Below are 15,508 nucleotides of genomic sequence, written 5' to 3' on the forward strand. Positions count from 1 at the left end.
TAATGCCAAGCTGTATAAGATTATGGTTAAAGCGAGTGTTATTACATGCAAAGGCATATCTGGTACCCAGTTCCAAACTTATTCTGCTCCTGAAGCCGGTGTCAAGTTTAACCTTTCATTGGTTCAGCACAGACAGGAGACAGAGCAATTCTCTAAAAAGATGAAGCTGTGTTCGATGATGGGAGTTAAAAGATGTCAAATAACTCTCATTAGATTACCACCAGCAAAATCTGATGAACGGATGCTACAACTTTCCTACACTAACTGGATGTTGAATCTAATTCTTTAAGGGAAGGGTAAACAGATGAGGTTATGTGCATTTTGAAAACAAATAGTCAGGTTTGTTTGTGCTGCCCATAAGAAGAGTTAATGTGATTACGCAGGTTTACACCATTGAGGAAATACAAATATACAGCAACATAGGAGGCCTGGGAGTAGGTAACCTGCCTGTGCTCTCAGCCAGGATAGGTGTGTGGTCTCAGGAGAAAACCTAAAACACAATGACTTACCAAAATGCCAACTTTCTGCTAACTGGCCTTGCAGCTTGGCTCATTTGGTATCTGTCTTAAGTCTTGAGTCCATTAGGTTCAAATCCTAATGAGGATATTAAAAGATTCCGCAGCCCTGCTGGAATAGTCAGGAGTTCCCCTGATGTCTTGGCCAACATTCATTTCTTGACCAACACCATGAACAGAGTGACCTGCTGAGTTTTTCCAGGTAATTCTGTTTCTGTTTTTGTTTTTGTTTTGGATTTCCAGCATCCGCAGTAGTTTTTTGTTTTTAACCATGAACAGAGTACCTGGCAGAATGCCTCATCGCTGCTTGGGAAGACCACATTCAGCACAAAATGCTGCTGTGTTTTGTTGCAAACAATAACTACCTTCTGAGGTGCTTTCAGATGTTTGGTTAAGCACCATTCTTCAATCCTTAATCCTCAAATTGGATAATAAATCTCCAAATCATGAAGTGGGTAGTACATTAGTTCATAACATTATCAATTCCTAGTGACAAAAATGTACTCTTTTCCTGAATTGAACTGGAAATATCAGAGCCAGCCCAGGTCACTCTTACACACCTCTCCACAACACCATCAATAAAGGCATGTGAAACAGCAATCACCTGCCTGATTGGAGAACATACACTCCAGGGTCAACCAAGCACAGGCATAGGAAACTAAAGCATTAAAAAAAATGGAAGTTTGTTTACAAAGGGCATCTTACCTTCAGGATGTCCGATTCATAACTATTGTTGTTTAATATTCCATCCAAACATTTTTCTCCAAAATTTACATCTGTCAAAAATATTACATTATCCAGTTAGAACTCTCTCAAAGTTCAGATTTAAAATTCAGAAAAAGCACTGAACAAGAGATTCATATAGGGTCGCTCCTCAGAGACCAGAGTTAGCATAGAGTGGCTCTGCATCAGGTCCCTGGAAAAACTAACTAGGATTACAGGACATGGGGGAGAGCAGGACAGTGAGATGAGTTTCATCTTGTACTAGAAAAAGAGCCAGAGCTGACTCAATGGGCCAAGTGGCTCTGTCGAACTGTAAACCTCTATGATGGTTAAAACTGGGGAAAGGAAGTATTCCTTTCATCAGTATCTCCACCACAGCTACAAATGCAAGAATCCCACAGTCACGACAGATATACTCAGAAAAAAAGAATTGACAAATTACCAGAGCCAAAAACAGTGTCACTGAACTCTACAATTTACTGACAAGCCAATTACATCAACCTATCAATCGAGAACCAAGTGGACCTGTACCATCATCAGTCTAAAAAAACTGACCCACTTTACTGCCTCGTCACTGAAGGAGGTCCTTTTAGTACAATACAATGTATAATAGAAAATGTATCTACCACAAAATCTCGCCAAGCAGCCAGAGCATCCCACTCGAGAGCAGCCCCAGTACATGTGGCAGAAGGTCCGTAAACAAATTGTGCCTGGAAGGAAGGACACATTTTCAGAATTACTTAACCATTATCTATTAGATAGGCTGGTCGTGATGGTATGAAGGGCTGAACAGAGCATTTGTTTAGGCTAAGAATGCAGCTGCATGGAACAAGGCTCATTTTTGCTTTGAACAGAGTTCACAGTAAGGTTCTGTTTAAACTAACATTTTAAAGCAGATTTGCACCTCTTGGTTTAAAGGAAAAGGCTGATCTGATTGTTTTCTCTCACTATTGGAGATCGCAAGTTTCAGAAGGTTTTAAGTGGGAATTGCGGGAAATACACATTTAGATTGGACATTAAGTAGTTATAACAAGATATAAACTTTACTGTGCAGCAGTAAAACTTCAAATTAAATTACATTTAGACTTATATGTTTATAAATAAAACATATTTGGCAAAATAAAGTGAGATGAGGAGAAATGCGTTTACACAGCAAATGGTGATCTGGAATGCACTGCCTGAAAGGGTGGTGGAAGCAGATTCAATACTAAATTGCAAAAAGAAATTGGATGGATATTTGATGAGTAAAAATTTGTAGGGCTACAGGGAAAGATCAGGGGTTAATTGAATAGCTCTTTAGAAGAGATGGCACAGACACAACAGGTCGAATGGCTACCCTCTGTGCTGTATTATTCTATCATTCCACAAGAAATCAGCACAAAACTGTGAGTACACTTTAAAAGTATTGAATTTGCTATGAAGCACTTTGAAGTGCACTAACTATATCTTTAAAATTCAATGTCTAACTAAAGTTTTATGCAAACTGGAACTCTTGTTCATGCTCAAGCCCTGGGCGAGACCCGCAACTCCATTGGCAAGGAAGCTGGGTCAGAGATTGCAGTCGCTGAGGCCCAGCTCAATTCCCATTTCAGAACAACCAGACAGGAGATCAATTAATCAAAACTTAGAACTTTGCAAAGTGGTCACATACATTGCTGAGGTGTAACGGTTGGGTTCTGTTCACGCTCTGCCCTCCGGTCAGGCATCGGCTGAAAACAGCAAGTGCAAATCATGTGAGGACCACGAGCAGGGCAGGTGTAGTCCTGGACAGCTTAAAAAAAATTTTTAAAAACAGACAGCAGAGATACAGTTAGCAAGCTTAGGACAGGTACAAAATAATTCACTTGACAGAAATCAGAAAAAAAAACTTATACAAATCTGTAAATACAAAATGATGTTTTTACTGCTGAATACAATCTAATCTAAAATAAGAGAATCTGGTTTCTTCCACTATTACACTATCAAATGAGTGATTATTCATTAATTATTCATAATTAAATAAGGTAGAAAGCAAAATTCTGAGGTGATCAAATTTAAAACAGCTTATTCTAAAGTGCTGTAAAAGACAGGGAGAGTATTGATTATTATAGTTACATATATATTAAGCAATACTATAAATCAGGTTGTAAACTCAAATTGGAGTGTCATTTATGATCTACACTTTTATAGCTCTAAAAGAGTTATGTAAAATGATTTTAAATGCAATTGAAACATTTTAAAAGGATGCTGAGAAATGGGATTAGACGAGCGAGCTCAGACAGAGGGGGTAAATGGGCTTGTTCTGCACTGTCATTGTCGTGAATTTTTCAGATCAGACATTTCAATGTGGCCAGTTCCTACTGTGACTTTCAGTTCACCAGTTAAATCAGTATTGGGCAGGAGCTTACAACCACTCACCTATGACAAATGGCAGACAAACAAGTGTTTAAAAAAAAAACTAAAATAATACAATCAAGTTAAATAACTTAAGTATTAATCAGTGCAAAAACCAAGCTAAAGTTAAATCTTTGGATATACTACTTGTGCTACTGTTGAACGTGCATTATCACCCAGAAAAAAAACAGCATGCCCGTTCTTGAGATCTCTGAAAATACAGTTCTTAAAATAAACGAGGGCTCTAAATATTGGCTCTCCTAACTAGGTTAGTATCCAGCTCCGCTCACCTTGCTGTCTACACCTTCTCTCTTATTTCCACATTGTGATTTTTAAAAAATATTAATTCATGGGATGTGGCTGTCGCTGGCTAGGCCAGCATTTAACGGTCATCCCTAATTGCCCTTGAAGGTGGTGGTGAGCTGCTTTCTTGAACCACTGCAGTCCATGTGCTTTTAGGAAGGGAGTTCCAGGATTTTGACTCAGCGACAGTGAAGGAACATTTTTGGGAAACATCCTATAACTTCTCTCCTCATTGTTCTGTATAACCCAAACTGCAAATTTGTAAGCTTCTACATAATGCAGTCTTCCACATAGAGATCACACCTCCCCTTGAAATATCTCCCTCTGCTCTCCCTGGTCTCTGAAAACCTGGGCATTTACACGCTGATGGTTAAAATGGACCAATTCTCAGCCAAGAATACAATTGGTGTGTCATAAAACGTTCATGCCAGTTTGGCTCACCAAACACAATCAGGTTCGGTCCTCTCCTTTTATATCACATTTACAGATTTCTCCTCTGTTTAGCTCTCTGGCACCTACTCTCATGGTTCTTTAGCTGCTGACTTTCTCTCCCACAAGTTTGTTTCCTAGCTAATCACAAAGAGATACAAGGTCAGCTGAGCTGTAAATTCATTTCCCTGTCCCTCTAAGCAATTAAATCGATATTAGCACACAGAAACAGATCATTCAACTCAAATCCTCAATGTTGCTGTTTATACTCCACACAAGCCTCCTCTCACCCCACTTCATCTCACCCCATCAGCATATCCTTCTATTTCTTTCTGCCTCATGTACTTCCCTCATTTGCCCCCCATCTTTCCCTCACACAGCACAAATTGATTCATTGTTGTAGTTCATTACAGTGCTGGAAATCATAGAGAGAAAAGAAAGTTGCCCCTTTACATCACATTTCTTGAATTCAAATAATGCAAACATCAACTGTGTAGTTAACCAAGCCCTCAACTCTAAGCTGTGCTTAGGGATATGCAACAGTAGTAGCAACATTGCCCATTTTGGTTTGTAGATACTTACTGACAGGGATACTGGTAGAAGTTGATGGGGCATCACTTGTTCTGAAAGCTGGCAAGAAAGTAGACTGATTGCTCTCGGACCGATATCCAGGACACTGTCTGCATACAATATGTGGCTGACTGAAAATGGGTAGAAAATCTAAAATGCAGTCAACCATAGAGAGACAAACTGTATTTTAATCTTACTGTAAAATTTGTGTAACTTGGTAAAGAGCAGGAAAAAAATAAATGCAAAGAAACAACTTGTTACACCCCATTAATCTAATCAGGAATTGGGTACCTTTGTATTACATCTCCATTTCCTATTCTGTACCTCACACATTTCACGTCATCTTTCACCGTTAGAAAGTGAAGTTGAGCCATCACATGCTCAAAATACACGTACACATTTTATTCAAACATATTCCACCATGGTTCAGTTGGTAGCTCTCTCGCCTCAGAGTCAGGAGGTTTAGTCCTACTCCATAGAACAGAGCAGAGGCTGGCCCTCCAGTGTAGTAACGAGGGAGTGCTGCTCTATCAGAGTTGCCATCCTTTGGAGGAGGCATCAAACCGATATTCCATCTGCCCTCTCAGGTAGAAGTAAAAGATTCTATGGCACTAAATGAGGAGCAAGGGAGTTCTTCCATGTGTCCTGACCAACTTTTACCCCTCACTATCCTAGAGCTTTGGGACATTAGGAGTGTGAAAAGTGTTATACAAATGCAAGTTCCTCCTTTCAACTTTCAGAATCTCAAGTTTTTCAATAAGCAGCTGAGCCATTCATCCCAGGATCCCTTTAGTGGATCTCAACCAAGGCACAACACTGCAGCAATAAAACTAGCTTCAGCAGCTTGGATATGGGGGCTTGGAAGCAGAGGGGGTGGGGGCGGGGGGGAGAGATGAAAACAAATTATCTAGGATTCCTCTTTCCCATTGCTATTCAGTGGCACCCTCTCCCACTGTTGCTGGTGCACTGTGTACATATTGAGCAAGAACAGAATCAATCTTGACCACAGTGCTCCCAGGATTAAGTGGCCTGATGACACCTATTGTGAGATGCTTATACTGAAATGGGAGAAGGCCTTTCAGCCCCTTGAGCCTGTTCCACAATTCAACGAGATCATGGCTGATCTGTATTTTAACTCCATCCACCTGCCTCAGCGCCATATCCTTTTCTGCTCTTGGCTAGCAAAAATCTATTGACTTCAGATGTAAAATCAATTCAGCCAACATCACCTGCTTTATGTGGGAGCTTGTTCCACACTTCTATCACTCTGTCTGAAGAAGCGTTTCCTAACTTCTCTCCTGAATGGCCTGGTTCCGACTTTCAGGTTAAGTGCCCTTGTCCAACCCCCCCCAACCCCAGGCACCGGCAGAAAAAAGCTTTTCTCTATCAACCCCATAAATTTATTTCAAAATCTTAAAGTTCAGTCAAATCACTGCTTAACCTTCTACATTCTACAGATTACACATTTTGGGCCAGGTTATATAGCGTGTACCCAGCATCCATTAGCTGTCCTAGCAAAGAACCAACACCTTCAGGTGAGGACAGGAAGGGAATGGATGTAGGTTTTCCCCTCCACTATTAATATGCAGTTAGAAGTCAATACTCACGATGCTACAGTTCACAAGAGTGTGGCCGGAATTATATTTGGCTACTTGGCAGTAAACTTATGCCAGAGGTGGATATTCCATTTGCTGTTTGTGCATTTTCAGTAAAGCTCAGTAAAGGTCTGATAACTCATTACAAAGCAAGCCACTTACTGCTGTTCAGAGTCATTTCTCCAACTAATCTGGTGTTTTTAGGACTACTCAAACTTTAGCATCACTCCAGCCAACAATCACACACTTCAGCAGGCACAAGGACTGTCTTCTCCTCATACGTTTATTCCTGCTCACAAAAGCAAATCTTTCAAAAACTCACCTAAAATCAGAAGATTCACTGTCGACATCAGACAGTTCCAGAAAATCCTCAGAGCTGACCTCTTCATCGGAGAATGACCGTTTAATCTTAGGTTGTAACATGTCGTGTGTGATCTTATTTCTGGCATCCATGCTTTGCAGTTCATCTCCACTACGACACTTTTCTGAAATAGTAAATCGCACACAAATGTGACCAAAACAAAATCATCAAACCAGTATCTTAATCTAGCTGCAGTTTAGACTGGTATCGTGTGTCCCATTGGATTTCCTTTCCTCTGCCTTTTGGACAAGCAAAGAAATTTTAAGATAATTCACACAGGAAACATGAAATGGGATAGCAAGTGTACTGGCCTTTGTCAAGAGATTTATTGCACTCAGCACATTTACTGGCAAGGGAGTAATTTCCGCTATTTGAGATTTTATATTATATTTCTTCGAGTTCATTGCATTAAGTCACTCCCTATTGCGAAGATATATTTTTCCTCACAGAATCACATTCCAAGCCAGTAACCAAAACCACATTTATGAATCGCCCCATGTTCCTACAATATTCAACATTGCTTCCAATTTGGTCCGTATCTCCCTTTCCGAGATCCATCTTGTCCATTTGCCTCAATCTTATTCTCACTCAAAAGGACAGGCTGTGAACTCACACATAGTGTCACGTCCTACTTATCAACAGGATTCCAAATGAAACACAAGTTTCTTCTGGATGTGCTCCAGAGGTAAAAGATAGCCTAAATTCATACGCTAACTTCAGACAATTCAGGAGGCAATTTCAATGTCAGGTAACCAAGGGAAAGATCTGGATTCACAACTGTGCCACAAACTGATCTTACTAACTAATCACAAAACTTAAAGCTGTAATTCATGCCCGAGGTTCCTTCCTCCTCCACAAAACCACAAATCAAACATTTGGAATACCCAATATATCCATGTAAATCAGGGCATATGAATTTAATACAGCAATTACTTGCCTGGGTGTTGCAGTAGATAAGCCTCCACCAGGTTATTCACCATGTGGTTCTTGCTGATGCGTTCAACAGGACAACGGCAGGTTGGGCAGAGTGACGAACGCTCCATCCAGCCCGAGTAACAAGCCGCACAGAAAGAGTGCATACATGGTTGAAGGCTGACAAAGTTGGGTGGTGGGGAAATAGAAAGATGAAATGAAATTAGACCCATGAGGTTTATTGCTGCCCTGAAGCTTCTGCATCTTGAGCTGCAAAGTTCGAGCACTTAATCGCTCATTTTTCGTGTTTCCATTTCTGAATCAATAAATTTGCAAATACGGCCAAGCAAGCATGTACTACAACAGGATTTACTAGTCATTAACCACCACTGATTGTATCCTAAATACACTATTCTTGGCAGCAATGTTGCATGCGGCTTGCTTGTCATTGGGATGAGGCAGGGTAAATATAGCAGCTGATCTTTTCCTGTCATTTTTTTGTATCCCTACCCTCAAACCGTCACTTGGGAGACTACACCTGGGTCTAAGACTCATTATATGAGTTGTCACTGAAGATGGACTAACAAAAATATTGTTATGTTGCAGCATTGAGCATTGGTAAAGAATATCTAAATGAATTCCTATTATTTTAAAGAATGTTGTGTGTTGGAAATTGTAGTTCGTCTTACATAAAAGGGCTGTTTATAAAGCATTCACATCTCACTGTACCTGACACAGTCATGCAACAAGTCTTGACAAATGATACAGGTGAGAGTTTCCTCCATTTTGTCTGGTTGCTTTCCTTCTGAGGTCCCTTGATCTTCATGTCTGACGTTTGAACTTTGACCTTCACTGAGTAGCAATGGATCTGGAATTCCATCATTTTCTATTAAAATATTTTGTATAAAATGAATATTTCACAGGAGATGCAAATATTAAAACTCTCAAACATATTTGTTGGGTCAGGCAAAAGGAAAACAGAATCCAACATTTGAATTTAAAAAAAAGAAAATGGTTGAAATAAACAATAGATCCATCACCATCTGAATAGTGAAAGGGCTAGCATCAGCGCAATGGGCCAAATGGCCTCCTTCTGTGCTATATGATTCTATGTGAATATGCTCGAGGTCTGGGCCTTCACTGATTTGAAAAACGATTAGAACGGAAACATTAAACTGTGTTTTTTCTCTTCGAATACTGACACACCCACTATGTTTTTGTTCCAACTTTTTAAAAGTGATTTCTCTTCATTTTATTGTGGGACAATTCTTTACTCCCCTTCTGATTCTTATTCTTTATTCTCTGTATGAGTAATTGTGCAGAGGTAGAATGCAATTCCAGTATCCCTCCTGTACTTCCCAAAGGTTCATTCTCCATGCAAGCCTACACAGTGGAGGCTGGTGGGCTTACTTGATGTCCACAAATATGCAGGGGTAACAGGAGAGCAATCGGAACTTGAAACTCTGTCTGATATTCCCCTTCACCAGATATGGATAATGAAGATTTGGAGACTTACCCCTCCATGGAATGGGACCTTGCTGTCTTAAAGAAGGTTTTTTGGGGTTGAAATTCTGGAGGGGTTACAGGTAGGAGTGTGCAATGTTGAGTGTCTAAATTAGTCAACTCTGGAAATAAAACCCAAACCTTTATTCAGTAAACATGCAAGGTATATACTTGCCCATTTTCTGCTTCTTTTTGGTTGGTTCTAGGTCCTCCTCTTTGGCCAAGGCATCCAAAACAGATGACTTTGGGGTTTCAGGTCCTGGTGTGCTTTCTCTATTCACCTGAGTCCTAGAAGGTGATAAGACAGGAGGGCTAGGTGGCTTTGGACATGAAGTCCAAAATGTTGCCAAGAAACTAGGTCCACGTGCAAGTACTGAAGGTCCAGCAGTAGTGGGCACAGGTCCTGTTGAGGAAGCACATGGCTCCATGGTGGAAACAGTAGGCTGAACATTGTTGGAGTTTGCTCCAGAGGTACAGAACGGATCGTAATAAGACGTGCATGGCTGTGGCTCCTCTTGGGAAGGGTGTTCAACTTGTTTTGAACAAATTGGGGAGGTGACTGCTGTTTGGTCAGAGCTGCTTTCCAAGCTCGAGGTTTCTTTAATAATCTGCTCAACCATACTGCAAGAGGATCCTGTACATAAAAACCATTTGATGGTAAATAATAATCCATTTTCATACTCACACTAAGTCCATTCATCCCTTATTACAAAGCCTACTAGTTTATGGAGTACTAATTGCATGTAATTTTATAAACTGTGCTGAATCTATATGAACAAAATAATAGAAACTTAGAATGTTACAGCACAGAAGACAGCCATTCAGCCCATCACATCTGTGCTGGCCCTCTGAAAGAGCTGACCACAAGTCCAATTCTTAGCCCCTTTACCCTTACAATTCATTTCTTAATTTCTCACATATTATCCACTTGTCCTCTACAAGCTATTACTGTCACTGCATCCCATATCCTATCAACTCTCTGGGGGAAAAATAATCACATATCTTTCTTGTTCCTTTGATATCTTCAATTCATGCCCTTTAGCTGTTCATTGACCAACAAAAATAGTTTTCCACAATTTACTTTTCTCAAACTCAATCATGATTAGACCTTGTCTTAACTCTGATGTAATGAAAACAGCCCCAGTTTCTCAAGTTGTGTTCATTTTAAGCAATACTGCAGTACTCACTGGGTTCATGTCTCCGAATTTACGGCACAACAACAGACTATTTCACACAGCTGTTTTATGCTGGTGTTTATTCTCCATATTAGCATTCTCCCGTTCTTCTTCATCCCCCCCTCCCCACGTTTATCACAGAATTAAACATCATTATTCGTCAGAAGTTTGCATCTGTTTACATTTTCCTTCACCTACTGGTAGAACCAGATATGGCGCACACTACCATCAAAATCTAATCAGAAACAATTCTTAATTACCCATCAAGTCTTCCATGTTTTCCTCTTCAGGATTCAGTGCTTTGTACAAATAAGCAACATCTAAAAAATAAATTAAGGAAGAATAAGTTGGGGAAAAAAGCTACTTTTTTGCTTAAAATTACCGCATCACTCCTAAGCAGAGAAAACAGTGCAAAAATGTTAAACTGTAGGCGACCCTTTCAGTTGACTAATGGGGTGCAATATGCTTTAGGAACCGTCTCCTGGCTGGTATAGGGGGTACTGAATGGGTAAGGAAGTTCTAGGGAAAAATTACTCCGTCAAATTTCTCATTCCTAATTACTACCTAATTCCAAATTTATTGGGGCATTTACCTAATGCAAGTAAATTGTGAAATATAATCCATTTTTCAAAATGGCACAGACTAACCTTAATATAGAATATAATTGTTATGACTGTCAGTAGTAGGATCAGTACTACTTGCAATTCACAAGAAGATTAGCTAGACAATGCAATTATTCACACTATACAATGCAATATCTAACCTCACACTTCAGAGGTTACTTCCCATTTCTTCCCCTTCTGAAGGCATTAGCTCCTTACTGCAGTATAAACCATGGTGCACTTTCAGGAACATGCTGAACATTGATCAGGGTCGATGGAGAATAAAGGTGCTTGGCACAACAACTTGTATTTATATAGCACCTTTAACATAATAAAGCATCCCAAGACGCTTCACAGGAGCATCATAAAACAAAATATGACAGCAACTCACATAAAGAGACATTAGAACAGGTTTAAATAAAAGCTTGGCCAAAGAGGTTAGTTTGAAGAACAGTCTCAAAGGAGGAAGGTGAGGCAGAGAGGTTTAAGGAGAAAATTCCAGAGCGGAGGGCCTAGGTTGCTGAAGGCATGGCCACCAATGGTGCAGCGATTAAAATTGGGGATGCACAAGAGGCAAGAATTAGAGGACACAGATATTTGGGAGGGTTATGGAGCTGGATGAGATATAGAAATTGGGAGAGGCAAGGCCATGGAAGGATTTGTAAACAAGGATGAGAACTTTAAAATCAAAACTTTGCTTGACCAAGCGTAGGTTAGTGAACAGAGATGCTGTAGGTGCAAGGGGCTTGGTGTAAGTTAGGACACGGGAGATGTGGTAGACCGACCAGGAATGTGTTAGTAGTACTCAAGTCCAGAGATATAAAGGCACAAACGACGACTTAGGCAGCAGATGAGCTGATGCACGGGCAAAGTCAGGCAATGTTATGGAGGGGGGGGTGGGTGGGCATCTGAAAAGCGCAAGAGGGGCAGGGAGGGGAGGGGAGGGGAGGGGCGGTCAGGCAGGCATCTGAAAAGCGCGTGAGGGGAGGGGAGGGGCGGTCAGGCGGGCGTCTGAAAAGCGTGTGAGGGGAGGGGCGGTCAGGACTCTGTAGTCTGAAAACAGTGTGAAAAAAAGTGACATCACAGAAACTTGTAATTTAGTTGGTTGGAGAGGAAGCTAGTTGTTTAGTGAGTATCTGTAAATTGGTTGAGGGTTTTTTCTATTCCTGAAGTTTAAAATGGTATCGGCACTGTACTTTTGTAAGTTGATTGGCCAGTAAATGCTTAGTGTTGTAGATAGTCTGTTAAAAGCCAGCTTAGGACATGGCATTTAAGGTAGATCTATAAATAAAAAATAGAACTAAATGATTTTATTTTAAATATAAAGTTTAACATAAACACTTAAAACAATACCTGTGTGTAGTTAAGAAACTACTAACTTTTAGCTGTCATTGGTACTAGCATTTAATAAGCACAGTAAACTGTAGCATATATGGAAATTACTCTAAGTTAATTAAGAAAGTAATTAAATTAAATTAACTAAATAACGTAAGTAACATTTGCAGGACAGGTGTTCTGTTGCAGCTGTAGAACATGGGACATTTTGGACACCAAGGCAATCCGGGACAAACATCTGCATAAAGTGTAAGCAGCTAGAGGGATGCTGGATCAAGGTTATTGATCTGGAAGCTGAACTGCAGACTCTGAGCAACATAAGGGGTAGGGAGAAATACCTGGACACTTTGGTCACACCTCTTGGAATCGGGCCATCTGTTTTGTTTAGCAGTGAGGTGCAAGAGAATGTGACCATGAGTGAGGCAGGAAAAGGGATGAGCAGACAGTAGTGGAGGGGGCTCAGATTTTGCATTGTCAAACAGATTTGAAGTGCTCAAAACCTGTGTGAGGGAAAAGGAGGTCTGCAGGGTAGATGAGAGGCTGGCCATGGCACCACGGTACATGAAGCAGTTCAAGCCAGGGGAGAAAACAGGAATGTAGTTGTAGTAGGGGACAGTATAGTGAGGGGGATTGACACTGTTCTCTGCAGCAAAAATCAAGAGTCCAAAAGGCTGTGTGCCTGCTCAGTGCGAGGTCAGGACATCTGCTCAGGGCTGGAGAGGAACTTGCAGTGGGAGAGAGAGGATCCAGCCGTCATGGTTCATGGAGGTACCAACGATATAGATAGGACAAGGAAAGAGGTTCTGCATAGTCAGCATGAGGAGCTAGGTACCGAATTAAGCAGAACCTTTAATAATCTCTAGATTATTACCCAAGCCATGTGCAAATTGGCATAGGGAAAATAGAATTAGAGAGATGAACGGATGGCTCAAAGAATGGTGTGGGAGAATTGGGCTCTGGTTTGTAGGTACTAGTACTGAGTAAAGTGGGGGCTGTACTGTTGGGATGGTCTACACCTGAACTGTGCTGGGACGAGTGTTCTTGCAAATCACATAACTAGGATAGTAGAAAGGGTTTTAAACTAAATAGTGGGGGCAAGGGATCAACAAGAGAAGATATGGTATATCAAAGAGTAGAAACAAGGGATGGAATTTTACGGCCCTGTCACAACAGAGGCTCAGCTGTAAAATACGATGAGCCATTCAAAAATCCATTGAATTCGACAGGACCGTAAAATTCTGCCCAAGAGAAGATGGTATTAATCTGAGAAATGATAAACAGACCATGACAGGAAGGGACAGGCTGTACAAGTCCAAGAGTAAACCAACCAATAATGTTAGAGGTCACAAAAATAATAAAAAGGATAAATCTTGAGGCTCTGTATCTGAATGCACATAGCATTTAAAAAACAGACAAACTGATAGATTGTACTTATTTATCTCTACTTGCACTAATAGACATTACAGAGACATGGCTACAGGATGGGATAGATTGGGAAGGGTATGTGACTTTTAGGAAGAATAGGAAGTTAGGAAAAGGTGGAGGGGTGGCTTTGTAAATTAAAGGCGACATTAACACAATAGAGAGGGATGGACTAAGTGCAAGAAACCAGGATATAGAAGTGGTTTGGGTGGAAATGAGGAATGATAAAGACAAGAAGTTGCTTGTGGGAGTGGTGTAAAGGTCCCACAGCCATAATCACATGGTAGGATGGGGTATCAAGGAAGAAATAGTGATAGCTTGTCAGAAAGGTAAAGGGATTATCATGGGGAATTTTAATCTACATATAGATTGGAACAATCAGATGCACAAAGGTAGCATAGATGATGAATTCATAGAATGTTTTTGGGATCATTTCTTAGATCAGCATATTCTGGAGCCAACAAGGGAGCAGGCTACACTGGACCTGGTATTGTGCAATGAGATAGGATTAATTAATGACCTCATAGTGAAGGTGTCCCCAGATAGCAGTGATCAGATCATGATTGAATTTACATTCAGTTTGAGGGAGAGAAGACTGGGTCCAAGACTAGTATTTTAAACTTAAATAAAGGCAATTACACGAGCATGAAGACAGCTAGCGAAAGCAAACTGGCAATTTAGGTTAAGGGATAGGTCAGTAGAGATACAGTGGCAGGCACTTACGAGGATATCTCAGAATACACAAATTAGATACATTCCAACAAGAAAGAAAAATTCCAAGGGGAGGCTCTACCATCCATGCTGAACTAAAAAAGTTAAAGATCATATCAAACTTAAAGAAAAAGCATATAATTGTGCAAAGATGGGGGGCAGGTAAGAAGACTGGACAGAACATAAAACAGCAAAGAATGACTAAAAGATTAATATGGAAAGAAAGCTAGCTAGAAAGATAAAGACAGATACTAAGAGTTTCTACAGATATTTAAAAAAGAGAAGTTAACAAAGTGAGCATTGGTCCTACAGAAAGTAAGTCTGGAAAATGAATAATGGAAAATAAGGTGGCAGGTGAATTGAATAGGTGTTTTGCAACGGTCATCACTATAAAGGATGTAAGTAACATCCCAGAAATGGTTGTAAATCAGGAATTGGGAGAGAGGAACTCAAGAAAATTATCATCAAGGAAGTGGTACCGAGCAAATTGTTGGAACTGTAGGTTGACAAATCCCCGGATCCTGATGGATTTCATCTTAGGGACTTAAAAGTAGCTGGTGAGATAGTTGATGCATTGGTTTTAATTTTCTAAAATTAACTAGATTCAGGGAAGGTTCCATTAGATTGGAAAATAGTGAATGTATTAGCTAATGTAGTAATGTAACTAATACAATGTATTATATTAATAGCTAATGTAATTTATTCAAAAAAGGCAGGGACTTGACAGGGTGAAGAGGAAAGGATGTTTCCTCTTGTGGAAGAATCTAGAACTAGGGGTCACTGTTTCAAAATAAGGGGTCACCCATTTAGGACAGAGGGGAGGAATTTGTTTTTCTCTCAGAGGGTTGAGCCACTTTGGAATTCTCTTCCTCAAAAGGTGGTTGAGGCAGAGTCCTTGAATATCTTTCAGGCAGAGGTAGATAGATTCTTGATAAGCAGGGTAGGCAGGAATGTGAGGTTAAAAATCAGATCAGCCACG

The 15,508-nt window shown here is 40.4% G+C and overlaps 1 protein-coding gene across 1 annotated transcript in view; it reads right to left on the reverse strand.

Annotated features, from left to right (window-relative positions):
- Positions 1–15,508, reverse strand: part of chfr (checkpoint with forkhead and ring finger domains, E3 ubiquitin protein ligase) — a 40,907-nt gene that overhangs the window by 4,998 nt on the left and 20,401 nt on the right. The window contains exons 4-12 of the mRNA XM_078554525.1: positions 10,720–10,779; positions 9,460–9,918; positions 8,511–8,667; positions 7,807–7,961; positions 6,831–6,993; positions 4,926–5,044; positions 2,890–3,009; positions 1,865–1,948; positions 1,221–1,291 (exon numbers count right to left, since the gene is read on the reverse strand). Of these exons, the coding sequence (XP_078410651.1) occupies positions 1,221–1,291; positions 1,865–1,948; positions 2,890–3,009; positions 4,926–5,044; positions 6,831–6,993; positions 7,807–7,961; positions 8,511–8,667; positions 9,460–9,918; positions 10,720–10,779 (1,388 nt within the window). The remainder of the gene's footprint in view (positions 1–1,220; positions 1,292–1,864; positions 1,949–2,889; positions 3,010–4,925; positions 5,045–6,830; positions 6,994–7,806; positions 7,962–8,510; positions 8,668–9,459; positions 9,919–10,719; positions 10,780–15,508) is intronic.

Source organism: Cetorhinus maximus, chromosome 12, assembly GCF_964194155.1.
Source record: "Cetorhinus maximus chromosome 12, sCetMax3.hap1.1, whole genome shotgun sequence".
In the NCBI taxonomy this organism is placed as follows: Eukaryota; Metazoa; Chordata; class Chondrichthyes; order Lamniformes; family Cetorhinidae; genus Cetorhinus; species Cetorhinus maximus.